This window comes from Oreochromis aureus, linkage group 3 (assembly GCF_013358895.1).
Source record: "Oreochromis aureus strain Israel breed Guangdong linkage group 3, ZZ_aureus, whole genome shotgun sequence".
Classification (NCBI taxonomy): Eukaryota; Metazoa; Chordata; class Actinopteri; order Cichliformes; family Cichlidae; genus Oreochromis; species Oreochromis aureus.
In genome coordinates this window covers 45,362,586-45,390,093 of record NC_052944.1, presented here as the reverse complement: position 1 = coordinate 45,390,093, position 27,508 = coordinate 45,362,586, and the positions used below count along the sequence as shown (strand labels likewise).

The window sequence follows — 27,508 nt, the reverse complement described above, 5'->3', positions numbered from 1 at the left end:
ACATGTGAAGTCTATCTTTTCCAGGCATGGAATACCAGAAACTGTCATTAGTGACAATGGTCCTTGCTATAATTGCAAAGATTGGCAGAATTTCGCAAGAGAATATGGCTTTAAACATGTCACATCAAGTCCTCAACATCCACAGGCAAATGGCAAGGCTGAAAAAGGAGTGCATATCATCAAGCAGCTTCTGAAGAAGACTACAGACAGTCAATCAGATCCTTATTTAGCTCTGCTGAGCTACAGGACTGCTCCTCTTGACTGTGGTTTATCCCCTGCAGAACTGCTGATGAATCGTAAGCTACACACCACTTTGCCCTGCTATGCAGAAAGCAAGCAGAGTGAAGAAATTATAAAAAGCAAGAGCATCTGAAATGGAAACAAAAAGCGGTGATGCGACAAGGGAACAAGAGCACTTGGATTGCTTGCAAAGGATGATGTAGTGAGAATCCAAGATCAGAATGCATGGAGCAGGAAAGCCATTGTTCTTCAGGAAGCAGGTCCGAGATCATATGACGTAAGAACTGAAGAAGGTCATGTGTTCAGAAGGAACCGTCGCAACTTGCTGAAGACTAAAGAGACATTTCAGGAGGAACAATGTGGTGAGGAAGATGAAAATGTTGATGTGTCACATGCAGAGACAGTGTCTGATTTGAAACCACTGGATGGACATGAGTATGTGGAGAGAAGTGAAGTGGTTTCAGGACCTGTATTGAGGAGGTCAGAGCATAAGGCCAAAAGACCAGTTAGGCTTAATCTGTAAAGCTGAAACTGGATTTGTTTTATCTTATATTCTGATGGTGGTGAAAAAAACAATTGAAAAAATATGAATGTAAAACAATTATGTGTATATGTTAGTTTATAAGACCTATGTTGTATATAATTCAGAGGAAAGGGGATGTGTTGATATGTAGGTGTTCGTGTAATGATAAGGTTTACCAGCAGGGGCGCTGTATTTAAGAAAGCTCATGAATGCCTCCGGGGAGCACATAAAAGAAGACTGGTCTGTGGTGTGAGGGAATGAATGGTGTCAATAAAATGTTTGGAGCAGTAGCTTGCAAAGCATAAGTGGATGCTGTGTTATTTTTAACAAGCGCTACGAAGACAACACACCTCCTACCTACCTCGACATACAAACTCTGTGTGGCTTCACGTGTTCTGTTGATGTTTACATGATCGAAATAACTTGAACACAAACAAAGAGGAAGACGGAAGGAAAAACAACAAGTCCCAGCATCCTCTGTGTTTAGGGAGCAGTAGTGAAAGTGAAAGCAGGAGGAGGAAGTTGGAGCTGAGGCAGGTGAGTGTTAACATGAATATGTTTCTTCTTGTGACATAAAATAATTCCACGCTGTTCGTGTCTGTGGGTGAAATGTGAGGCCGGTCGGCTCCTCTGAGCGCTGGTTTCCTGTAAGTAGAGAGGAAGTGAGTTTAGCTGAGCCTCCGTTTAGTGTGAGAGAGCAGCAGGAGAGTGAGAGCTGTGCTGAGGCAGGGTGAGTGTTAACACCGCTCTGACATTACTGTGTCTCTGTGGCGGGAACAACAGGCTCCGTCAGTGGAGGCAAAATAATCAGACTTTGGTTTTTCAAAGGAAACAACTTTATGTCGGAAGTTCCCGCACGCTCATTGGATAACGATGTGTCAATCTCGAGCTATTAGCCAATGAGCGTGCGGACTCACAGAAAGACCCGCCTTCATCACGGGACTTTAAAAACTACAATGGCGACAGAAACTCCGTGAGTGGAGTTCAGGCTGACGTCATGAAACTGTGACGTTTGAGCCACTTCCTGTTCTCAGTCCCAGCGTCCTGATCACCGAGGTTTCTGTTGCTCTGATATCTGATATTGATTATATTGGTAAACAGGCTGTAGCAGAACTATCAGGTCTGTTCTGAAAACTGTCTTTATTTTTTCAAAGTAAGGGAATATCTGTGGTCTGATACCGCGGGCTCATGGGCTAAGGACTTGGATTGACAAGCGCAGATGATTGTGTTGTTTCTTATAAAGGCTTGTGTGTGTGTGTGTGTGTGTGTGTGTGTGTGTGTGTGTGTGTGTGTGTGTGTGTGCCTTCCTGTGTGTGTCCTTGTGTCAGTGGAACTGAATCAGTGTGTTAGAGAAAGTGCTCCTCTGCTGTGCCGTCATCGTGTGGATGCTTCTTTTAAAGTTGGAACTCGTGTTTTTATGATCTGCTTCATTTCATTGAACCTTTATTTCTAACCATGAAGTCCCTTTGAGGTTACAGCCTGCTGGTTAGGTTTAGGCTGTTCTTGTGCTTCAGGCTGAAATATGAGGAGTAAGGAGTGGGGCTGGTTAGCCCTCATGACCCTCACCATAACACATACGTCACAGGACAGTGTTTACCACAGAAACTCCATGAAATGATCAATGAGAACTTTAGAAACCCGTCAGTGTGATGCTTCCAGTACAACAGCACCTCTGAGTGTGTGTGTTTACCTCTCAGACTAACTCCACCCTGACATCAAGAAGATGGAGGAAGAGGATGGAGCAGGATCTGCAGCATCCAGCTGTGTGTCTGTGAGGAGTGACCGGTCCAAAGAACAACCTCCAAACTTCAGTAATGAACCTGCAGCAACAATGTAAGAGAGCTGCTGACTCATTTATTCAGTGTAAATAATGATTTTTGATGCAATGGGAGAAGAAAAATGACAAAAACAGTTTTGAAAATAAGGATTAAAATATTACAAACTATATTTTTGAGTTTCCTGATGTAGTACAAAAATATATGAACATAACTGTATATAGGACAGATATTTTACGGTTCTTTTAGGCAACACCAAAAACAAAAGACTATTTTAAGCTGTCTGAGGTAGTGAGTCAACATGTCACACTGGGTCAAAGGTCAGGGAGTAAAAGTGTGTTTTAAGGCAGGTTTAAAGCAGCGAGTGAAGGAGCCTGTCGAGGTAAATCGTTCCATAACTGATCAAATTCAGTTGGTGGACCTCTGTGTGAAATCAAGCATCTGGTTCACAGAGAGGATAACCCTCAAATGGGCTGTACACCATTATATAGGGAGACAAAAACAGAGCTTATTGTAGCCATCGCTCTCTCGCATGGACGTGGCAGTCTTGCTGTCTGCTGCGAATCCTCCCGCACCTCCGTGACCTCGTCTGGTATCTGCTCCCTCCTCTGTAAGAGACAGTAAAGGAAAACACGTCTCTGCCTAGTCTTGAAAATCTAATCTTATCATCCATCGTTCTTCTAGGGCCTCTTCTTCTTGCGGCCTCATCTAACTGCTAATATTTAAGTGGCTAACATTAACATGTGTGCCAGCCAGGTTAATGTTAGCCATTAAAGCACCAAAAGGTACTATAAAAGTACTTTTTGTTTCAAAAACTTACTCAAGTAAACGTAACGGAGTAAATGTAACTCGTTACTACCCACCTCTGGACTTGACTGCGGTAGTTTGTAACCTAAGATCATCACACTGCCCCTCTGATTGTCTCCCCAACTACTCTTCCAAGGATTGTCAGGTTGGAGATTGGCCTATAATTAGCTAAGACAGCTGGTCTAGGGATGCTTTTTAAGTAAAGGTTTAACTACAGCCAGCTAGGGATGGGTACCGTTTAGATTTGAAAACCTGCTGAATCAGAATCAGTTGCTGATGATGGCTTTTTCTTTACATTAATCATGTATAATCTTAACTCAAAGTGAACATAGACTTGATTGAAGTAACTCAGATCAGCCAATTCAAAATGCTTATTCAATCAACTCTGAGTTTATGGCTAGACTCAGTTTGTTGGCCCTGCACCTTAAAACTATTCCCTGTTTGTCCCTCATGTTTTTTGGATATTGTTTTCACATCTTATGTCACGGCTAGTGGGGCGAGCCATGTTGAATTTAATAAAGGACCCAAGATGCCGACACTGCTGTGAAGTGAGTGAGCTTTATTGAAACGGTGAAGTGCAGCGGAGATGGCCTGTGCAGAAGCTAAGATAACCTCTACTGAAAAAACTAAAAACTAGCCTGAAACCTTAAACGGAGACACGGGAGATAACACAGACGACCCGGCAACAAGCAGGAGAAAACAAAGGGCTCATATACACAAAAAAAAACAATCAGGGAATGAGAAAAGGGAGGAGACACAGCAGGATTAATTGGACATAACCAGACAAGGGGAAGCAAAAGTAGACACACTAACGTAGGACATGGCTCTGTCAAAATAAAACAGGAAGTGAACACAGAGACACAATACTAACACAGTACAGAGGGAACACAGAAACCAAAACCTCAGAACTAGAAAATCTTAATCAGGATGAAATTGTAACAAAAGACAATAACAATCAAAACAAAACCACTGAGTCCACAGACTCGGGACATACATCGGCTCAAACTGTGCTCATAAATATTTTGTAAATCAGACTGTGTAGTTGTGAACTGAGTTTTGTAACATTGTGAAACAAAATATCTGAAAAGTTTATGTTTTTATGTTCATTGATTTGTGTGTGTAAAATGTAAAAGTGTAATAAACATTAGAACTACTTTTGCTGACACAAAGTTTGGCGAGCACTGCAAGTTGTCCCTTTAAACCAGTCACTGATATAAAGAGAGCACCTTGTTCCAGGGCATCTGAGCATGGAGGAAAGCTTTATGCAGGAGATGGTAAGAGCTGTTGGGACTAAAGAAACTGAGCAGAAAACTTCAGACATCTGGAAACTGAGTTGTTAATTCTCAGTGGGATCACCAGGACTAGCAAAGCTTCACCATGACAGTCATCTGATTGACTGAAGCCATCCAAACATCACTTCATGGACCTTTAGCTTGTGTCTGTGTGTGGACAGACATAACATGAGCTAATTATTCATTACTCCTCCACAGAGTGGAGCAGGAGAGAGCAGAGGTTTCCACTGGTCAGTCTGCACAGCAACATCAAACACACCTGGACTCTGTGGTTATGGTTTGTAGTACTACGTTTACATTTGTTCTTTTCAGTCACCTCTGTGCTGCACTTTGTGGACCAGAGGATTGTCAGTGTGTCCAACATAAATCAGAGTTTGGGCTCCATGATTTCAGTCAGATTGGGGTGACTGTAGCTCAGGAGGTGAGCAGGTCAGCTACTAGTCAGAAGCTTTGTGAATCAAACCCTGGCTGGCAAATGTACTGGGTAACGTACTAAACCCAAGCTGCCCTCTGATGCATCCATCAGAGTGTGAAAGAAAGTATTTAAGCACAGAACAATGTGCTTGGTTGAATGAGGCATGTTGTATAAAATGCTTTGTGTGCACAGAGTATCACAGAGAGCTATATAAGAACCAGTCCATTTACCACTGGGTAATTCATATAGTCTTCTTTTCCAGCGGCTGGAGGACAACATCACCATGTTTGTGAAGAACGAGCTGAAGAAGATCCAGAAGCTTCTGAGTCCAGATCACCCAGAAACTTTAAAGAGCCAGATGGAGGATGAGGAGATGTTTGGAGGTGAGGATGAAGATGAAAGAAAGAGCTGCAGAGAAGCATTTCTGAAGATCACACTCCACTTCTTGAGGAGACTTAAGCAGCATGAGATGGCTGACCATCTGCAGAGCAGTAAGAGAATTTCTCTAAAGACTGAATATTGATCTTTCCTAATAGCTCAAGAAATGGACCAATAGACATTCATCCTTTCAGGGTACTGAAAGGCTGTGATATTTATTGTGTAATATTTGTTTCTGAATTTCTTACCTTCAGAAATATTTGCTCCACTCTGTAAACGTGAACTTAAAGCCCAACTGAAGAAGAAGTTCCAGTGTGTGTTTGAGGGCATCGCTAAAGCAGGAAGCCCAACCCTCCTGAATCAGATCTACACAGAGCTCCACATCACAGAGGGAGGGACTGCAGAGGTCAATGATGAACATGAGGTCAGACAGATTGAAACAGCATCCAGGAAACCAGACAGAGCAGAAACAACCATCAGACAAGAAGACATCTTTAAAGTCTCACCTGGAAGAGACGAACCAATCAGAACAGTGCTGACAAAGGGAGTGGCTGGCATTGGGAAAACAGTCTTAACACAGAAATACAGCCTGGACTGGGCTGAAGACAAAGCCAACCAGGACATCCAGTTCATATTTCCATTCACTTTCAGAGAGCTGAATGTGCTGAAAGAGGAAAAGTTCAGCTTGGTGGAACTTGTTCATCACTTCTTTAATCAAACTAACCAATCAGGAATCTGCAGGCTTGAAGACTTCCAGGTTGTGTTCATACTTGATGGTCTGGATGAGTGTCGACTTAATTTGGACTTCAACAAAACTAAAATCCTGACTGAAACAAGAAAGTCCACCTCATTGGATGAGCTGCTGACAAACCTCATCAGAGGGAACCTGCTCCCTTCTGCTCGCCTTTGGATAACAACACGACCTGCAGCAGCCAATCAGATCCCTCCTCAGTGTGTCGACATGGTGACAGAGGTCAGAGGGTTCACTGACCCACAGAAGGAGGAGTACTTCAGGAAGAGATTCAGAGATGAGGAGCAGGCCAGCAGGATCATCTCCCACATCAAGAAAGCTCGAAGCCTCCACATCATGTGCCACATCCCAGTCTTCTGCTGGATCACTGCTACAGTTCTGGAGGATGTGCTGGAAACCAGAGAGGAGGACAGCTGCCCAAGACCCTGACTGAGATGTACATCCACTTCTTGGTGGTTCAGGCCAAAGTCAAGAGGATCAAATATGATGGAGGAGCTGAGACAGATCCACACTGGAGTCCAGAGAGCAGGAAGATGATTGAGTCACTGGGAAAACTGGCTTTTGATCAGCTGCAGAAAGGAAACCTGATCTTCTATGAACCAGACCTGACAGAGTGTGGCATCGATATCAGAGCAGCCTCAGTGTACTCAGGAGTGTTCACACAGATCTTTAAAGAGGAGAAACAACTGTACCAGAACAAGGTGTTCTGCTTTGTTCATCTCAGTGTTCAGGAGTTTCTGGCTGCTCTTCATGTCCACCTGACCTTCATCAACTCTGGACTCAATCTGCTGGAAGAACAACAAACAACGTCCATGTGGCCTAAATTATTTGATAAACCAAAACTCCAATCTCTCCACCAGTGTGCTGTGGACAAGGCCTTACAGAGCCCCAATGGACACCTGGACTTGTTCCTTCGTTTTCTCTTGGGTCTGAAGACTAATCAAACTCGTTTGCAAGGCCTGACGACACAGACAGGAAGTAGCGCACAGACCAATCAAGAAGCAGTTCAGTACATCAAGGAGAAGCTCAGTGAGAATCTGTCTGCAGAGAAAAGCATCAATCTGTTCCACTGTCTGAATGAACTGAATGATCGTTCTCTACTGGAGGAGATCCAACAGTCCCTGAGATCAGGACGTCTCTCCACAGATAAACTGTCTCCTGCTCAGTGGTCAGCTCTGGTCTTCATCTTACTGTCATCAGAAAAAGATCTGGATGAGTTTAACCTGAAGAAATACTTTGCTTCAGAGGAGGCTCTTCTGAGGCTGCTGCCAGTGGTCAAAGTCTCTAAAAAAGCTCTGTAAGTTATAAAGTTTTTATTATTTATTTTGGTTGGTATGTTATGGAAAAACACACTGCCATCAACTTCTGCTTTGTTTTTGTCAAAATCCCTGTAATATAATCACTGTACCTTTATATACACGGGACTTGTATTAATGCTGCTGCCCTCTTGTGGCTAAAGTGTAATTATGTTATTGTTATTAGGGAGGATTTGAGAGAAACATGCCAAGTGAGTCAGCACCTTCGCTTTTAGCTTAAAAATCCAAATTCTTATGTCATCAGTTATAGTTGCATGTATTCATTATCATAATTTAACCTTTATTATTGATGTCTTCAATTTATTTTGAGTAAACTAGCAATAATTTTATGGTTGTATTAAATAAATACATCACTAATGAATTATTTATTTCAGTAATTAATTAAAATGTACATAATTAATTAAAAATATTGATAATGAATTATTTAATGATGTATTTATTTAATTCACGTTGCTACTCCTGGCCCTGCATCGCTGTTCATAAATACATTTTATTTGTCAACTTCACCCATCAAAGTCAGGGGCGGGATTAATGCTGATCAAGTCAAAACCATTGCTTTGGTCTGGTGGGCGTTCTTTTAGTGGGCTTTTCTCAGTACTAAGTAGGCCCACACACCACCAGGGTTTGGACATGTGTGGACCCAAACTGTACTTAAACTTGAGCCTTTTTGTGTGTCACCAAATACACTTTAATATCTTCTAGACAAGAATGTAGTGGCATCATCTTTGACCTCTTTTGGCTCCAAACAGAAGTGACAGACTTGAGCAGGGTTCATTTAAAGGCTGACAGAAGTGGAGTGGTGACGGGAGATGTTTGACAGGACAGTGTTTCAGCCTCCACAGGTTCATGTTGTGCTCCATCAGTCAGTGAAGATGAAGTCAGTGCTGATGAGGCTGTAGAGTGTGTGAGGGATGTGAATGAGGATGATGAAGATCTGATGATAGCAGATAAAAACAGGCTGCAGAGACTTTGAGCCATACAGGGCACACAGTGTGTGTGCAGAACAGCTGAAATCATTCTGGAGGCCTCACTGGAATATGGAAGCATCACAGTACAGCTTCACTAAAGTCTCTGATATGAGATGAGAAATGAAGCAGCCAGAGCTTTTTCATGAGTGGAAATCCACTGTGACTGTGAGCTGCTGCTACAGCCTCCAGATTAGCCAGCAGCTCATCCTGCTCAACATTTTCTCACCAACTTTAATGGAAGTGTGATGTTTTCAGCTGGAGTGATGGTCAGGGTGGCCTCCCTCTCCTCTTCTTCTCCTCTTCCTCTTTCATTTGTAAAGCCACTTCTGCTGCTTTCATTCATTTGGAAGTCCTGTAGCTGAGTTTGGGAGAGACTAACAGCCTCGGCAGCAGAGGGGAGAAAGGCTGTAACACCACCACTTTACTCTCACAGCCTACACAGCCAGCTGGTCTCACAGCCAGCTGCACATAGAGACCAGTGTTGTTAGTCCAGGTCAGAAGATGACTTGTTGGAATGAAAATGAGCTTGTAGTTTGTCTGCTTTAATAATGTGACTGGAAAAAGGTGTTGGACTTCAAATATGTCCATTTCTTTCACACTTCACCTTTAAAAGTGAAGCCATGTGGTTCCTGGAAGGAAAAACACGAATTTTTCAAGTCTTTGTCCTGTTTTTATGAGAAATGTACGACTTTAATGTGAAACATTCAGAGTTTTTTCTCTTGTTGTGTTTGTTTGAAGCTGCTTCCTGTTGGCTTAAGCTGTTTGGAGTTTCCATTTTCTAAACTTCTACATTCTGAACCTTCTTCAGCTCTGAACAGATGATGAAACACTGAATGATTTCAAGCACTTTGTTTAATAAACTTACATCTTTCATTCTTTATACAGATTGAGTTTCTGTGGTTTGTCAGAGATCAGCTGTGATTATCTGGCAGCAGCACTGAAGTCCAACCCCTCCCATCTGAGAGAGCTGGACCTGAGTGAGAACTACAAGCTGCAGGATTCAGGAGTGAAGCATCTGTGTGGTTTCCTGGAGAGTCCAGGATGTGGACTTGAAACTCTGAGGTCAGTCAGCATGTTTTAGTTGTGCTGAGATGAATATGATGTGAAAGTTGTGCTGACACTAAACTGCAGACATCAGGCTGATATTATACTGATCCACACTGAGGATCTTCATGGTAAAGTCTGTTTTCTTCTTCTCTGGTTTAGTCCATTGACTGCAGCAGAACAATGTTCACATTTCAAACAGTGAGACTCAACGTATGGCCCGCGCTGGCCCACGCCGCCTGCCCACCTTTCCTGATTCAGAGAGAGGGGACCCTGATTAACTGTGTAGTGTTCTTCCTCACAGTTCTAAGTATCAGACACAACAATGAATAATCCACAGCTGACTGTCTTTAGCAGGTCAAAGGTCACGGCACACAGCAGACAGTGGGAAATATTCTAATTCTGATCATTTATCAGCACATATCCATATGTATAAAAACAAAGCTGACACTGTGAGACTTGATCAGAGGTGTGATCATCACAGCAGAGGCCTTTGTGTCAAAGTCACTGAGGATCAAACAGAAACACATGAAGCAGATTTTCCTCTTCTGGCTTTTTATAGCAGATAACCTTCAAAATATTCTGCAGTCGATCAAAACTGAAGCAAACCATGAATCAACATGTGAACATGAGCTGATGCTGCTGAAGTGAAGCAAAGTTACAGAGGTTTGATTACAGACACAGCTGAGAGTTTGTAATCTGTCATCATTTTAAAAGGTTTCAATTTCTTCAGTATTGAACAGCAGAAATGAGGCTTTGTTTTCGGAGGCCGACAGCAGTGAACACAACAGCAGACTGGTGCGTAATAAGCAGTGAATAATGCAGAAAACAGATTTTTGAAGGTAAACTGTTCTTGAAGTACACTGAGAGAGAGAGAGAGCTGTGCAGGAAGTAAACGTCAAAGTCATAAGAACACAAGGGGGTTGTGGTCAGAAAATACCATTGTTGGAAGAGGATTGGACCCAAGGTATACTTCGAAATGCTGCAAGGCGAGCAGCAAGGCTAAAGCCTCCTTTTCAATCGTGCTGTAATGTAGCTGGTGTTTTATGAATTTTTTTGAAAAGAAACAGACGGGATGGTCAAGGCCATGTTCATCCTCCTGCAGGAGCACTGCACCAGCCCCCAAAGCACTGGCATCTACCTCGAGCTTGAAGGGACGTGTAAAGTCCGGGGCAGCAAGTACAGGAGCACTGCAGAGGAGAGCCTTGGCAGCTTCAAACCACACGAATGGTGACTTAGGGCTGGCAAGGCTGGTTAACGGGGCTACTACCTCAGAGAAGTTTTTGCAGAAACTGCGGTAGTAACCGGCCATGCCTAAAAAACGACGCAGCTCGCGACGCGTTTGAGGAGCTGGGAAGTCTACTATTGCCTGCACTTTTGCGGCAACAGGGAGGACTCGACCCTGTCCTACTTGCTTGCCTAGGTAGGTTACCACAGCTTTTCCAAACTCACATTTAGCCAAGTTTAGTGTCAGGGAGGCATCACGCAGGTGGTCAAATATTTCGCTAAGGGTTTTGAGGTGTTCAGTCCAAGTGGATGAATAGGCCACTATATCATCCAGATACACTTCACAATTTCTGACTCCATGTAACACAGTGTTCATCAGTCGCTGGAAGGTGGCTGGGGCATTTCTTAATCCGAACGGCATGACGGTATACTGCAAAAAATGGTCAGGCGTAACAAAGGCACTGATTTCGGATGCACGGTCAGTTAACGGAACCTGCCTGTATCCCTTTAGGAGATCAAGCTTGGTCACGAAGGTTGCTGATCCCACACGGTCGACCAAGTCATCCATGCGTGGGAGTGGGAAAGAGTCTGGTTTTGTAACAGCATTTACTTTTCGGAAGTCATTACAGAAACGGGAGGTTTGATCGGGTTTTGGGACGAGAAGTGATGGTGAGCTCCAAGAGCTATTACTGGGAAGAGCAAAACCATGGTCAAGAAGATACTGGACTTCTTGCTGCATTATGGCACACTTAGTGGGATTTACTCTGTATGCATGTTGCTTTATGGGCTTGTGATCACCCACATCAATATCGTGACTTAGTACATGCGTTTGAGTGGGGATATCACCAAACAGAGTTGGGTAATTTTTAATGAGCTCACGGACATCAGATTTGGCGGGATCAGACAGATGTGCTAAATAGACATCCAAGTCAGCCAAGATTTCAGAGTTCCTAAGACGCGCACCAGAAACAGAGCTGTGCCTGTCATCCAACCCATCATCGCAGGGACTATATAAGGGTTGAGAGACGGACACTGACACAATAGGTGACACAGCAGGTGACAGACTAGAGCGTTCACGATCAATGTACACCTTCAGCATGTTGATGTGACAGACGCGACTTTTCTTCTTACGATCAGGGGTTAACACAACATAATCGGTTTCACTTAGTTTGCGCTCAGTGGCATACGGACCGGAAAACTTTGCCTGCAGGGGAGAACCAACGACAGGCAAGAAAACCAACACGCGATCACCTGACTGGAACATCCGTGCTACAGACTTTCTATCAAAATGGGTTTTCATTCTGACCTGAGCCTTTGCTAGCGCGTCACGAGCAAAATTGCGGGCATTATGTAGCCTCTCTTTAAACAAACTAACATAGTCCAGAATGTTTTCTTTCGGACGATGCCTATCTGAGAGAAATTTCTCTTTCAAAAGACGTAGCGGACCGCGCACCGTGTGGCCAAAAACTAAATCAGCTGGACTGAACCCCAAAGACTCCTGGCATGTCTCCCGGACAGCGAACAACAGTAGTGGCAACCCCTCATCCCACTCACGGCTTGACTCAGTGCAAAATTTGCGAAGCATGTTTTTCAGAGTTTGGTGGAACCTTTCTAATGCACCCTGACTCTCCGGGTGATACGCGCTAGAAGTGTGATGGGTGACACCGAGCTCTGTCATGACCTGGGCAAAGATTTTAGACATAAAATTTGTGCCCCGATCTGTTTGGATGCGTTTAGGCAGTCCAAAAGTAGAAAAGAACTTAACAAGTGCTTTCACAATCCCACGTGTTTTTAATGAGCGCAACAGAATGGCCTCAGGATAACGGGTGGCAGTACACATGGTGAGGAGGTATTGGTTTCCGGACTTTGTTTTTGGAAGAGGACCAACACAGTCAACAATGACCTGCTCAAATGGTTCCCCAACGACTAGGATGGGTTTTAACGGAGCTGCTGGAATCACCTGATTTGGTTTACCGGCAAGCTGACATGTATGGCACGAGCGGCAGAATTTTACTACATCAGATTTGAGACCAGGCCAGAAGAAGTAACGGAGGACAGGGTTGTATGTTTTTGTGATTCCCAAGTGACCGGACATGATGTGGTCATGTGCTAAGCTTAGGACCTGGGAACGGAATGACTGTGGAACAACAATTTGCTGCACTCCCTCACGTGTGCAGCCAGAACTGGGAGTCCAGTAGCGCATCAGCACCCCATCCTCAATGAGGTAAGATGCAGATTTCCCACACTTAGGTTCCTTCACATAAGCCCAACAGGATGACAAGCTTTCATCATTTTTCTGGGCTTCTATAAGCTTGTCTTTATCTAAATGGTAAATGGCCTGTATTTATATAGCGCTTTTATGGTCCCTAAGGACCCCAAAGCGCTTTACATATCCAGTCATTCACCCATTCACACACACATTCATACACTGGTGATGGCAAGCTACGTTGTAGCCACAGCCACCCTGGGGCGCACTGACAGAGGCGAGGCTGCCGGACACTGGCGCCACCGGGCCCTCTGACCACCACCAGTAGGCAACGGGTGAAGTGTCTTGCCCAAGGACACAACGACCAAGACTGTCCGAGCCGGGGCTCGAACCGGTAACCTTCCGATTACAAGGCGAACTCCCAACTCTTGAGCCACGATCGCCCCCATTATCTACTGAGAGTGTCATAACTTCCTCATCAGGCTGAAGCTCTACTGAAACAGGGGTACTTTCACAGTCGGGTGGCAAGCTTGTTGGATCTGAATCACTTAAGAAAGAGTCGCTAAGATCCACCAAGTCTCCATGTTTGCGTGCCTGCGCACGTGTCACAGCACACACAGGAAACAAAGGAGCAGCGTTTGGTGCGGCAAGATCAAAACCACTATTGTCTGCAAGTGGTGTTTCAACTACCTCAGGCAACGGAAAAACTTTGCAGCCAGCTAGATCGTTTCCAAGGATGATGTCAATGCCTGCAACTGGTAACTGGGGTCGCACACCAAGTTTAACCTCACCCGACACAAACTGAGACGAGAGCTGCACAAAGTGCAAAGGCACACGCATTACACACATTCTAACTCCCCAGGCTAACACATCAGCACCACAATAGGATTGAGCTGAGAACGGTAAGACACCCTCACGAATGAGCGACTGTTTTGCACCAGTGTCCCGCAAAATACTAACAGGAGCCTGCTTTTCTTCTCCTAACAATGAAACAAAACCTTTTGACACAAAAGGCTTAAACTCTTCATCTACTTTATCACTTTGAATTACAGTCACATCTTCTAAGGCATGAGGTTTGGTCTGTAGAAGGTTTATTGGGGAAGGAGATTTACCCTTCCTGATCTGTTCCTGTCTTTTCAGAACGGGACAAGTAGCAATGAGGTGTCCCTGCTCATGGCAATAATAACACTCTCTATTTTCAATGGATGAGGTGGTGGTACGACGGGTGCTCTTTGGAGACCAGATTTGTGGGCTAAATGAGGTCTGTGGGCTGTGAACAGGAGATGAAAACACCGCTTTGTGTGTCAACACAAACTCATCAGCCTGTACAGCAGCAGTGGCAAGAGTTGTAACCTTCTGTTCGTTTAAGTAGGTTACCACCTTTTCTGGGAGTTGACTTTTGAACTCTTCTAACAACACCAACTCACGCAAGTCATCTAAGGTTTTTACTTTTGTAGCATGACACCATTTATCAAACAGAGTTTTATTTTCTCTGGCAAACTCCACATAAGTCTGGGTGGCAGATTTTTTCACATTCCTAAATTTTTGCCTATAAGCCTCTGGCACAAGCTCGTATGCACGCAGGACAGCAGCTTTCACAATGTCATAGTCCAAACTGTCCTCAAGTGAAAGAGCTGTGCACACCTCTTGAGCTTTCCCCACCAATTTGCATTGAAGTAAAAGAGACCATACATTCTTTGGCCAGTGTAGTGCCCCTGCAATGCGCTCAAACACTGTGAAATAAGAGTCTACCTCAGTTTCTCTAAATGCAGGGACTAATTTGATGTGCCTACTTACATCAAAGCTGTCTTCTGGCTTAGGGGATGGTGACTGCGGGGATGGTGACTGTGGAGCTGACCGAGGTGTAGGAGGACTGGCAGATACAGAGGCTCCCCTCTCTATCTCCAGAGCCCTCACCCTTAAGTGCATGGCATCCACCTCCAACTGCTGCTTTTTAACTCCACCTCCTTTATGCGCAGCGTTAACTGCAGCTCTTCCGCAGAAGGGCCAGGTTGAGGAGGGAGATTTTTCAGTGGGGCAGGAATACCAGCAACAGCACCCAGCTCAACGCCCTCTGCAGGACCTGGCTCACCAAACAACCCCCTTTCATGCAGTTTAATACACAGGAGCTCTTTAAGCTCCTTTTTCTTTGCATTCAATGGCACAGTCACATCAAAGAAATTGGCAATAAGAATGAGGTCATCCTTTTTACATCTGTCCAACTTTTCTTCAGTTGGACTTGAAGAGAAATCCTCCAATTTAAATTCCATACTAACACACACACCCTCCCACACAAGAAAAAACTGCCAACCAGAAAAGTAGAGCCAACCAAGAACACAGGTAACCCACCTGTGACAACAGCAACGAAAAAGAACAAAGCACAAAATAGCCCACACTACAAGCCAACCCGAGGAAAAAAAAAGATGGACGAGCCCCCAATTATGTTACACCCCAGCCCAGGGAAACCCGGCGTGCAACATAAGGAAAATAAAAATAAGGAGAACTGCCCCCACACTCCCTGCTCTCAAGGAAGACGAACCAAAAAGACAACTGCCACGGATTTCACAACAGCCAGTCAGTTTATTAAGGCCCAAAAGGTAGCGGGCGTCAGGGTGAGCATGGCCAAAACAACAAACCAAAAATTCTAGAAATGAAATGCAGCTGGCTTACCTTCACAGAAAACCCCAAAAGAAAATTACAGGTGTCTTACCTGCCTCCCTAACCAAAAACAGGAGAAAAGGTTCCCAAAGAAAAATGGCTTCTCACCCCTACAGCTACCGAGTAAAATTAAATATTGACAACTATTTACATCTATATACAACAAACTATTTACAACACGGAAAAAGCTTCCAGAATACAAATTCACACGCAGCCACATGCACAGTTCGTTAGGAACAGGAAGTAGGCGGGGGGGGGGCAGTTGAGAAGGGTCCTCATTTATAGCCGGCCTCTCCCAGTCCTCCACCAATGGTCAGCCTCCACCTGGAACTCACATAGCAGCAATAACACAGGACACAAACTATGCCACCCTCTGGTGTGGCAGACCAAAAAACACAGTACAAAAATATCCATAGCACTGAATCATAACAGACCAGTGTTGTTAGTCCAGGTCAGAAGATGACTTGTTGGAATGAAAATGAGCTTGTAGTTTGTCTGCTTTAATAATGTGACTGGAAAAAGGTGTTGGACTTCAAATATGTCCATTTCTTTCACACTTCACCTTTAAAAGTGAAGCCATGTGGTTCCTGGAAGGAAAAACACGACTTTTTCAAGTCTTTGTCCTGTTTTTATGAGAAATGTACGACTTTAATGTGAAACATTCAGAGTTTTTTCTCTTGTTGTGTTTGTTTGAAGCTGCTTCCTGTTGGCTTCAGCTGTTTGGAGTTTCCATTTTCTAAACTTCTACATTCTGAACCTTCTTCAGCTCTGAACAGATGATGAAACACTGAATGATTTCAAGCTCACACTTTGTCTAATAAACTTACATCTTTCATTCTTTATACAGATTGGGGGACTGTGGTTTGTCAAAGATCAGCTGTGATTATCTGGCAGCAGCACTGAAGTCCAACCCCTCCCATCTGAGAGAGCTGGACCTGAGCTACAACAACAAGCTGCAGGATTCAGGAGTGAAGCATCTGTGTGGTTTCCTGGAGAGTCCAGGATGTGGACTTGAAACTCTGAGGTCAGTCAGCATGTTTTAGTTGTGCTGAGATGAATATGATGTGAAAGTTGTGCTGACACTAAACTGCAGACATCAGGCTGATATTATACTGATCCACACTGAGGATCTTCATGGTAAAGTCTGTTTTCTTCTTCTCTGGTTTAGTCCATTGACTGCAGCAGAACAATGTTCACATTTCAAACAGTGAGATTCAACGATGGCCCGCGGCCCCACGCGGCCTGCCCACCTTTCCTGATTCAGAGAGAGGGGACCCTGATTAACTGTGTAGTGTTCTTCCTCACAGTTCTAAGTATCAGACACAACTATGGCTGTGTCCCAATTCAGGGTCTGCACGCTTGAAGTACGCGACACCACGCTGCGTACTACGCACGGTGCGTACTACAGGCACGGGAAGTGCGGAAGTGAGAGGCTTGTGAAATGGGACGGTCTAGCCTTCGTCGCTGTTCAGGTTGCCTAGCAACCATGATACTAACCGCGAGAAATGTTTCATACAGCTTTGTGTGACAGAAATGAAGGAGAAAAATGTTTTGTTGGTCATTCATTTTTGTCATGACATCACTTTGATTAGTTGAGACCACAGGACTGTAAAACATGATAGTTGGGCTTCATTTCTGTACTGAACAGTCATTTCAACATTAGTTAGTAAATGATAATTAGCTAATGGTGTTCATGAGACTAAAGTCATCTCACTGTGGTAATGTTAATATAATATGGACAATATTATATGTATTGTCAGATTATATATATATATATATATATATATATATATATATACATATATATATATATATATATACACATATATACATATATATATACACATATATACATATATATATATACACATATATATATATATATATATATATATATATATATATATATATATATATATATATATATACACATATATATGTATATGTATATATGTATGTATATATGTATGTATATGTATATATGTATATATATATATATATATATATATATATATATATATATATATATATATATATATATATATATATATATATATATGTGTATGTATGTATGTATATATATATATATAAACACCCAGCACGCCCCTACGGGCGGTTTATCCTTCAAGCTCGGGTCCTCTACCAGAGGCCTGGGAGCTTGAGGGTCCTCTTGCAGTATCTTAGCTGTTCCCAGGACTGCGCTCTTCTGGACAGAGATCTCCGATGTTGTTCCCGGGATCTGCTGGAGCCACTCGCCTAGCTTGGGAGTCACCGCACCTAGTGCTCCGATTACCACGGGACCACCGTTACCTTCACCCTCCACATCCTCTCGAGCTCTTCTCTGAGCCCTTGGTATTTCTCCAGCTTCTCGTGTTCCTTCTTCCTGATATTGCTGTCATTCGAACCGCTACATCGATCACTACGGCCGTCTTCTCCTGTTTGTCTACCACCACTATGTCCGGTTGGTTAGCCACCACCATTTTGTCCGTCTGTATCTGGAAGTCCCACAGGATCTTAGCTCGGTCATTCTCCATCACCCTTTGGGGCATCTCCCATTTTGACCTCGGGACTTCCAGGTTATACTTGGCACAGATGTTCCTGTACACTATGCCGGCCACTTGGTTATGGCGTTCCATGTATGCCTTGCCTGCTAGCATCTTGCACCCTGCTGTTATGTGCTGGATTGTCTCAGGGCATCTTTACACAGCCTGCACCTGGGGTCTTGCCTGGTGTGATAGACCCCAGCCTCTATGGATCTTGTACTCAGAGCTTGTTCTTGTGCTGCCATGATTAGTGCCTCTGTGCTGTCTTTCAGTCCAGCTTTGTCCAGCCACTGGTAGGATTTCTGGATATCAGCCACCTCCTCTATCTGCCGGTGGTACATACCGTGCAGGGCCTGTCCTTCCATGATGGTTCCTCGTCTCCCTCCTCTTTCTTGGGTTTCTGCTGCCTGAGGTATTCACTGAGCACTCGGTCAGTTGGGGCCATCTTCCCAATGTATTCTTGGATGTTCGTTGTCTCATCCTGGACTGTGGTGCTGACACTCACCAGTCCTCGGCCCCCTTCCTTCCGCTTAGCGTACAGCCTCAGGGTGCTGGACTTGGGGTGAAACCCTCCATGCATGGTAAGGAGCTTTCTTGTCTTTATGTCAGTGGCTTCTATCTCCTCCTTTGGCCAGCCTATTACCCCAGCAGGGTACCTGATCACGGGCAGGGCGTGGGTGTTGATGGCCCGGATCTTGTTCTTACCGTTCAGCTGACTCCTCAGGACTTGCCTGACCCTCTGCAGGTACTTGGTGGTTGCAGCTTTTCTAGCGGCCTCTTCATGGTTCCCATTCGCCTGCGGGATCCCCAGGTACTTGTAACTGTCCTCTATGTCTGCAATGTTGCCTTCTGGTAGTTCGATCCCCTCAGTTCTGACTACCTTTCCTCTCTTTGTTACCATCCGACTACACTTCTCCAGCCCGAATGACATCCCGATGTCATTGCTGTATAGCCTGGTAGTGTGGATCAGTGAATCGATGTCTCGTTCACTCTTGGCATACAGCTTGATGTCATCCATGTACAGGAGGTGGCTGACAACCGCTCCGTTTCGTAGTCGGTATCCGTAGCCAGTCTTGTTAATGATCTCACTGAGGGGTGTTACGGGTTCGAAATTGAGGATGAGAGTAAAACAATGATAGTCCAGAAAAGGTCGTTCAAACGATTGATTTTAATGCACGCAGCGTGGAGAGGTGTAAACTGCCAAACAGTTGTACATCTCTACCCAAAATACACTCTAGATTGCTTTTATAACATCAGGGTATTGTAACGCCCCTTCTTGCGTTTACAAGCACATAATTTGCATGTACAGAACATTCATGTATTTTAAGAATTAAATGCAACATAGAGGTTCCTCCTTGTGGCATACTCTTCCGAATATGGTGATGACCTAAGGCCTTTGAGGTCACCCTGGACTGGACATCCTTCCGTCACCTGTAACTAGGCAAACTCAAATACCACAAGAAGCTGAATACATTCAGGCCTTTGCTCAGCTACTATTTTACTGTAACAATATACTCAGCATATGAGTTATGATACATATATATTTAACTCAATCATTTTAAAGTAGTTATAACTGCGCCTGTAATAAACATGTTAATATTTGATTATGATAACCCCTATAATATAAATTATAACATAATGCCAGCAGCTTCAATAAACGCTTTGATGAAATGATAATTAATGCAATGATAAGATGATGGTTATGTAAAATAATCCCTGTAATTCCACAATTCCCTCTTTTGACGTCTTCCAAAGACGTCACTACACCATTCCCATGTCCACTACCTTCGCTCTGACCCTCTCTCTGCTACACCTTACTAACCTACTGTGTTCATCTAAGGTTCCTGTCATTATTCAAAGTTGGTTCACAATATCATATCAGGCAAAATCACAAACCCTACTGCCACGTCTGCTTTGTTAAGCTCTTCAGTTAGACTCTGTACCGGTTTGCCAATCTGTGTGTACATACCTCTACACTTTTAATGTCTAAATGCACATCTGGATGTATGTGCACTTGTATGTCTATCTGCATCTATGAGTCAATCATTTTTCAGATATAAGGCGTTAATGTGAGAAATGTTTCCTGACTATTAACTCCTGATACTGGAGGGACTTTCCGGGTTGCCCAACCTCTTAGGTTTGGCCTTTTACACTTTTACTAAAGAAATTTTAACAGAGCCCAAAGAGATTTTTATTTTGCTCCTGTGCTTGACAGGTTAAGCGAAGTTGTTTTTTTTTGTTTTGTTTTGAAATTTTTCCCTTCTGTGTGTGTGTGTGTGTGTGTACATAAGTAAGGATATGATAATCAACATAAGATCCCTGGTTTGCAAATGATTTTCTGCCCCCGCTGCAGGGCCACATCCTGCATCATTTTGTGGTGAGTCTATGTTGGCTAGTTTAATGCAGATATGTAACAGTTGCTTCATTGCATTGCCCACTCAGAGTTGCGCAGTTTCAAAGTATGTGGAGAGTGTTTTCACAGTTTAAACATAGGTTACTCACATTTCTAGCCTGATTGTTTCCCAATAAAAGTGAAATCAAACATTGCATTTGATTTCACTTATGTATTATCATGTTCTGGGCTCTATCCATTATATTAACTTTATTCAATCTCAATACTCTTTATGTGTGTGAGCAACGCTTTTAGCTTTATTAAACACAACCCGAGTAAAATACACACCATCCCCCTGTCAGCCTAAATCTCCGCTAAAAAGCACACTTCAAAGTTTTCTATCTGGATTTACGCCTCTTTTGGCCTCAAGCATATACATAACATGCAAAAGTTACTGTTAATGCCCATTAGACAAGTTTCCATTATCTACAGCATTTTGTTTCACCCGGCTCACCCTTACACATTTCCTGTTCACTTATTGCATATTTATCTTTAACACCTTTTACCTCAGTAGTTGCTAAGCAGAAACAAAGCAACCTGTGGTCCACCTTTACCCTGTAAAATAAACCCCTGTCATGTTTGTGTCTGTAAGCATGTTTTGCATTCATTCATTACACTCCCGCCATTCCTGCAAGTTAGAGCTGTAAAGTTGAAAGCTGCATCCAGTCCAGGCCTTTGGCCTGGCCTATATATAAATCATGTGTGTTTGTAAGCGTGCATGCAATTAACCTGCTATGTTCTCATCTTCCCTCAACATGTATCACCTGGACACTCTCACCAGTGAAGCTTAAAACCCTTTTGGACGGAACATCAACTCTAAACAAGCACAGTTATGCATTGTGTATAAAATGAACTCAACCTGTAAATAGAGACATCACTGTTATGACAAACATAAAATAATACTGTACAACACGTTATTAACACAGTCATCCTAAGGCAGATTATATGATAGCAATGAAAAATCTCTAAATCCCCAATCCCAACAGGTCCTGCTTTTAAATCTTCCCTGACTTTCCCTTCAAGTTCTGCTGTCTTAGTACAATAATTAGGTCCTCCTAATCCCATTAAATCTGCCATATTGATTCCTTCATGTGTAAATGTCAGGTTTCGAGCATCTAAAACTTTACTCAGTCTCTGTTGTGCTAATGATGTCATAGTGAACGCCTGCAAGTTCACATACGCCACCACACTATGTTAGTTAGAACTTTTAGTGAGTGTTCTCTCCCTACATGTGCTGTTTCCTATATTATTTTGGCAGCCCCTGCTGCATGCTGTGCGCATTTAGGGTGCCTTGCTTCTGTGGAACTCAACCTCATGCTAACCTACATAAATACCTGTCTTAAGAGAGACCTCTGCACAGCTCAGACGCCAGTTGCAAGAGCTCTCTAACATTAGAATCATCCACTGTGACTTATATAGTGTTATTTCGGTACTTTATACTTCACACATTTTCAACGTTGTTTATATGGGGAGTTCCTCTTTTTGTGTCTATATTTATTAATATGCCTTGTGCACTAAAACTTCCTGTTTTTCAGTCTGGCTGAGCACTTGTTTGTGAGTAAAAACTGACCTCTACAAGCCTTCACAATTAAAGTACATAAAACAAGATAATGAGCCGATACACATTACAAATGCTTCATATATACAGAGAAAAACCCAATAATCCACATTTCACTATTTTGTTCTTTGGTTCAGATTTGGATTCTGTATTGTTCTTTATTTGTTATTATTTATATTCAGATTGTTTTGCTAGTCTTGGTTTGTTGTTGTCTGTTTGGGAGCTGACATAGTCTCTATAAATAAACTTCTTTTGGTGGAGCAGCACCAGGAGAGAAGCTCCAGAGAGGCATCTTCCATGTTAAACACTAGAATATAACAAAAGAGATCTTCTCAACGTGTTGTATATTTTTAATATTTCCTTATTATTTTGTCATAAAATAAATCAACCAAATAACTTAAGCTGTGTGACAGCACCTTGCGTTTACGCCAGGCTGTGAACTGCCCTGAAGCTACACCCCCTTTCACCCCATTTACTTTCTCAATCTTAATTTAAACTATTCCTGAGCTTCTCCTTCTCTCATCTGATCCTCTCAAGTACGTCCTGTGCCAAATTTGCTTCCTCTTTTCAAGTCCCACATTTAATTACAAGCTCCAACACATTTGCCCTATATGGCTGTTCCGACGTGTTTCCTGTCAACTTAACAGAGTTATTCTCAAAACTCAGAGCTGAAGTTCCCCTTTTCTAAGTCTGTATGTTCTACAAGAGAGCAAGTCGGTAAACAAGTTTATCATCACAAAGGTTATTAGGCAAAGGTCACGTAGACATTTGCTTAGTAACCCTAAAACAGCACATTTCATGTAGCTAATCGCATATATTAACACCCCCCCTTTTTGTGACACATCTCATGTGTTACAAACTCAAAATCCTTCACTCAGGTTAGGCAATTAAAAGAAAAGTTTAATCCTATCATATTATGTATAAATGCTCCGGAGCTTAAACCTGTGTTTAAGGAATGAAATCAAATTACTCATCATGTCAAATCCTTTCTTGGCTCCATCCACAGCCTGCATCCTTGAAACGTCCTAGTCCAGTCTTTTGTCAGTGTCCAGGTGGTCCAACCTATGGTCTGCCTGGTCCGTCCATTCACCTGTCCATTCCCACACATTCACTCACACGCATTAACATCTGGTAGTGGTAGACGTCTGCACAAATAATCACATTTTCCACTTTCAGTAAACTCAGTTAATTTATATACTCATCTATTTTCTTTTTAGTTCAAAGTTTTCTAGGAAAATAGTTCTTTATACTTTTGGACTGGATTGGCTCGCTGCAATCCTTTTAGACAGGGACCCACAATCTGACCCATTGTAATTCGGACAAGGTCACCTTACTTTTTGTTCTCCTGAGACTATTGTCAGCGCTGTTATTCATTGTTTTCTTTTGCAGGCCTGCTTACAACAAAAATGAGAAAAAGAGAGCTGAGTATTAGCTCATCAAAGTACCAAACAAAATCACCTGACAGGTTTTTTCTTTATAAGTGCACTGTTACAAAACCCTTAAACATGTCCATGTTTATTAAAACTCCCTCTTTAAAAATAAAACAACAACCTCAAAAATCTTCAACAATCTTAAATTTCACCCATCCAACACACCCAAAACGTAAAAAGCTTCACCGTTTTGTACACAACATCCCCCTTTAAGCACTTTACCAAACTCACATTCAACCTAACCTATAAGCACGTTCTCACAATATGTCAACACTAATTTATAAACCTCTTAATCAAATTTTCAGCTCGTAACAGTCTACTTCTCCTCTAAGGCCTCAAGCACACACACAGCAACCTCCTCTGTCATCAGTCACATAAGCTCCCTAACTAATTTGCATACTGAGTCACATCTCAACAACTTAACTTGGCATACGAAATACATGATTACACTTCATCACATTATTTAATTATTGTCAATTTCTTCCTATACTAATCCCTTGTTTTGATCAATCAGTGCAAGAGCACTCCTAAGTCACCCTTTTAAACTATGTCAACCACTTTATTAAACATTCACACCATTCTATCACTCATACAAGTAGCAAGCCGATCTTCATTGCGTATGTTTGTGTGTGCTATTTTGCATATATGGCTTCACAGTCTCACAGACACTTTCCCATTCTCCAGTTAAAGAGTCAGTTTTCTCCGTCCCCCAATCACTAACCCAAATTTTACTTCCCACCTTAAATCACAGCCCTCCTGATCTTCCGCCGCCAGTTAGGGCTTGCTGTCAGGTTCCTGGACACTGTAAACAATTCAACCAGAAACTTGCCTTAACATATCCATTCCTGTTAACCTGTAATTTCTTCAGACTCCTGCATCTGGAGAATTGGTCCGGGTCTGCTTTACTCCTGAAAATAACAAACTAAAACATTTTCATTATTATCACGGACGCCTAAACGACCCATTTCTCTTTTCTAGTCAAAAATACCAATTATGTCATGTATGTAAGCGTGTTCTTCCTTGCGTTATGTGGTCATATAAATGCAGTGTAAGCTGTTTTCTTCATTGCATGCCAGGTGATCATCTTAATTAAGTGTAAGCAGTTTCTTGATTGCATGAGTGTAAGCTGCTTCTTCATTGCATCCTTATGTATTCATTGCATTTTCATGTATTCATATTTAATTTATGCATCTTTTCGCTGAGCTCAACATTCAATCTCACTTCTGAATCGTTTCGAAAATAATCTCACATGTAACAATTTGTATATGTGTGTTTTCTATTCATTAATATAATTGTCAGTTATTTTGATTATCTTTACCTTTTGTATTGTTTACCTCTTTGTTGTGACGTGTTGGACATCCCTAAACTATCACGAGTTCAGGGTTCAATTTCAATCCAATCATCTCCTATCTTCTCGCAGTCAAACTCGTCCAGCTTCATCTCTCACTGGTCCTTTTTCATTCACAGTGTCCTGTTCGGGCTTCAGAGCCCCAGCAAACACAGTGTGTTTCTTCTCTGTTTTGATCTTTCAGTATTTCCTCTTCCTTCAGTCTTATTTTCATTTGCTGTGTTTTCTTCTCCATCCATCTTTTCAGTCTTTTCTTCCAAGATTGCTCCAAGCTTGGCAAATATGACAGTCAGTGCCTTCAAGCAGACATATCACGCTGTTCTTCACCAGCATGCATGTTGCATCACGTGCTTTCTTCCATGCTGCTGGACTCATCAGTCGTTGTCAGTGTTACTGCTTTCGCCTGCACTGTCTTTTAGCTTCCGTTACTTCTTCACGTCCACGATGTTCTATCGGTCTTCATCAGGAAATTGACTGTCCTTTACGTGTCTTCTCGGGTGAAGGACAAAGTGAGAGCTCAAGCTGCACAATTTCGAGCCAAAGACTGGCTTATTTTCTCCCAATTCTTTTAATCTACTTTTCTGCTGCTGAACTCAAGGTTCCAATGTTGAGAGAGTCCACCTGTATTGGCACACTAAAGCATATAATTAGTACTATATTCATTTTTATCTTAAAACCTCCCTTTTGCTTCATCTGCCCAGAGTTAATCTCTCTCTCTACTCTGGGTGCACACTTGTCACCGTGAGCTTCCCTTTTATGGGCATGCATTTCCTGTCCCAGACACACACACGGTTTCCTGTTTCTACAGCTTCTGCAGAGACTTCCTTTTAATTTCACAGTCTACAAATAATCAGTAATTCTACTAAATCTTTATCTAAAAGCAATATGCCTTCATTTCACTCACACACATTTTAATAGCGCTCTTTCACACATCAGGACAACTAACACTTCTCCACACACATCACCATTCTTTAGGTCAGTTTTGTAGCATCAGTCACACAATAATTTCTTGAGTGGGTGTACTAAGTGCATATACTTATGTGTTTTCAATCAGCGTCAGTGGGATTTAGATTTCTATCCTGCCTACAGTATAATTCCAGGGCCCGAAATATAACAATACTACTACATGCAAAATCTAATAATGCTTCTTCTGATCGCCTTATTACTTAAGTTACTAAAAAGCCGTAATGAGTATCTGAAACCACAGCGTGACATCGACAGGTTACGTCATAAACATCCCCTGTCCATGTATATTCAACTACACAATACCCTGAATCCAACATATGTATTTACGCAAACTGTTATAAAATGTTAAAAAACGGTGTCAGTACAAACAGTCAATAAAACACAAGTCCTACTACTTTCAGCAAGTATTACGTCGTTCAGGGACGTGTAAAGCAAAACCCATACTCCAATTCTACATGTATCATAAAGTAGTCGTCATATTTAATAACCGTAATGCCAACAAAGTAGAAATAAAAGCAATTCTTCCCTTAAAACACAGACGTAAGTCGTCCTGAACCCAGTCTCTGCAGTCAGTCATTAGTTACTCATTAGTAAACAGGAAATGTCACTCTAAATAAGTCACAGGCATCTCATTTACATAGACACAGACACACTCTCAAAATAAACAGCCTGCTGCAGTGCCCGTGGCAGACAGAGCCTATATACAAACATAAAAATTATAACACAGAGACGTCTGATAAATTAAATAATATTTACAAGGCCTTAAATTGCACAACCTACATAATTTAGACAAAATTTGAATTAACCCTCCAAGGGACAAACTCCAAGTTTTTGATAATCAATGACCCAGTATCAGGTCCAACCTGTGTCTGGTCTAATTGCTAAAGTTCCTAAGTCAATTTAAAAGCGCCCAACGCCCAAGGTCCAACCTTTACTACCCAAAAAGTGCATAAACCGTTCCAAACGGTAAACTGATCCAATCAGTAGCTATTTAGAGCGTCGTTGTTCTCCACACTTGCCAAGTGAACTATCCTCCCAGAGGAAGATGTCGATCGTCACCGACAAATTGGAAGTGTCACCTTCCGACAATGCACTTCCTAGAACATCCCACAGTTCCGTTCTACAGAAATTTAATTGTGTTGTAAAGACATCCTATGAAACCACAAAACCGACTATATTGATGTCCAAGCCCAGCTTTATATTCAATTATAACTGCATGACCATATACAGTTTCCAAATTACCTAATCCTAAATTCAGTAGTCCAACTACTTTAAATTCTCTTTCCTTAGCAGTCCAACTGCATTTCCTTTAATCAGTACTGTCACTTAACCTTACATTATCATTACTTCCACTTCAATTCTCATGAGATTTTCACCAAAATCAAAACAGACCTTTACCAGTAATTTTCAGTGAGTAGACTTTCAATTTTGTCAGAACCAATTCAGCACTGTTTGGAAATAATTCAACAGGTAGTGCCTTACCTTTGAATAAGCCGGCTTATGTCCACTCACTTCGACCACTGACTCGTGTCTGCCTGTTTGAGCACCTTGGACCCTCTCAGTCTCAACCTCCAACTCTCTCTACTCAACCTCGCCAATGCACCAAATGTTACGGGTTCGAAATTGAGGATGAGAGTAAAACAATGATAGTCCAGAAAAGGTCGTTCAAAC

The 27,508-nt window shown here is 42.5% G+C and overlaps 2 protein-coding genes across 2 annotated transcripts in view; one reads left to right on the top strand and one right to left on the bottom strand.

Moving 5' to 3' along the window:
• Positions 1 to 27,508, bottom strand: part of LOC120439390 (zinc finger protein 771-like) — an 844,755-nt gene that overhangs the window by 417,655 nt on the left and 399,592 nt on the right. The window lies entirely within an intron of this gene.
• LOC120433798 lies at positions 1,753 to 10,743 on the top strand. The gene is made up of 6 exons (XM_039600690.1): positions 1,753 to 1,883; positions 2,461 to 2,596; positions 4,836 to 4,914; positions 5,315 to 5,543; positions 5,685 to 5,849; positions 10,574 to 10,743. The coding sequence occupies exons 2-6, from the start codon at positions 2,487 to 2,489 to the stop codon at positions 10,741 to 10,743; spliced, it is 753 nt and encodes a 250-aa protein (XP_039456624.1). The 5' UTR covers positions 1,753 to 1,883; positions 2,461 to 2,486.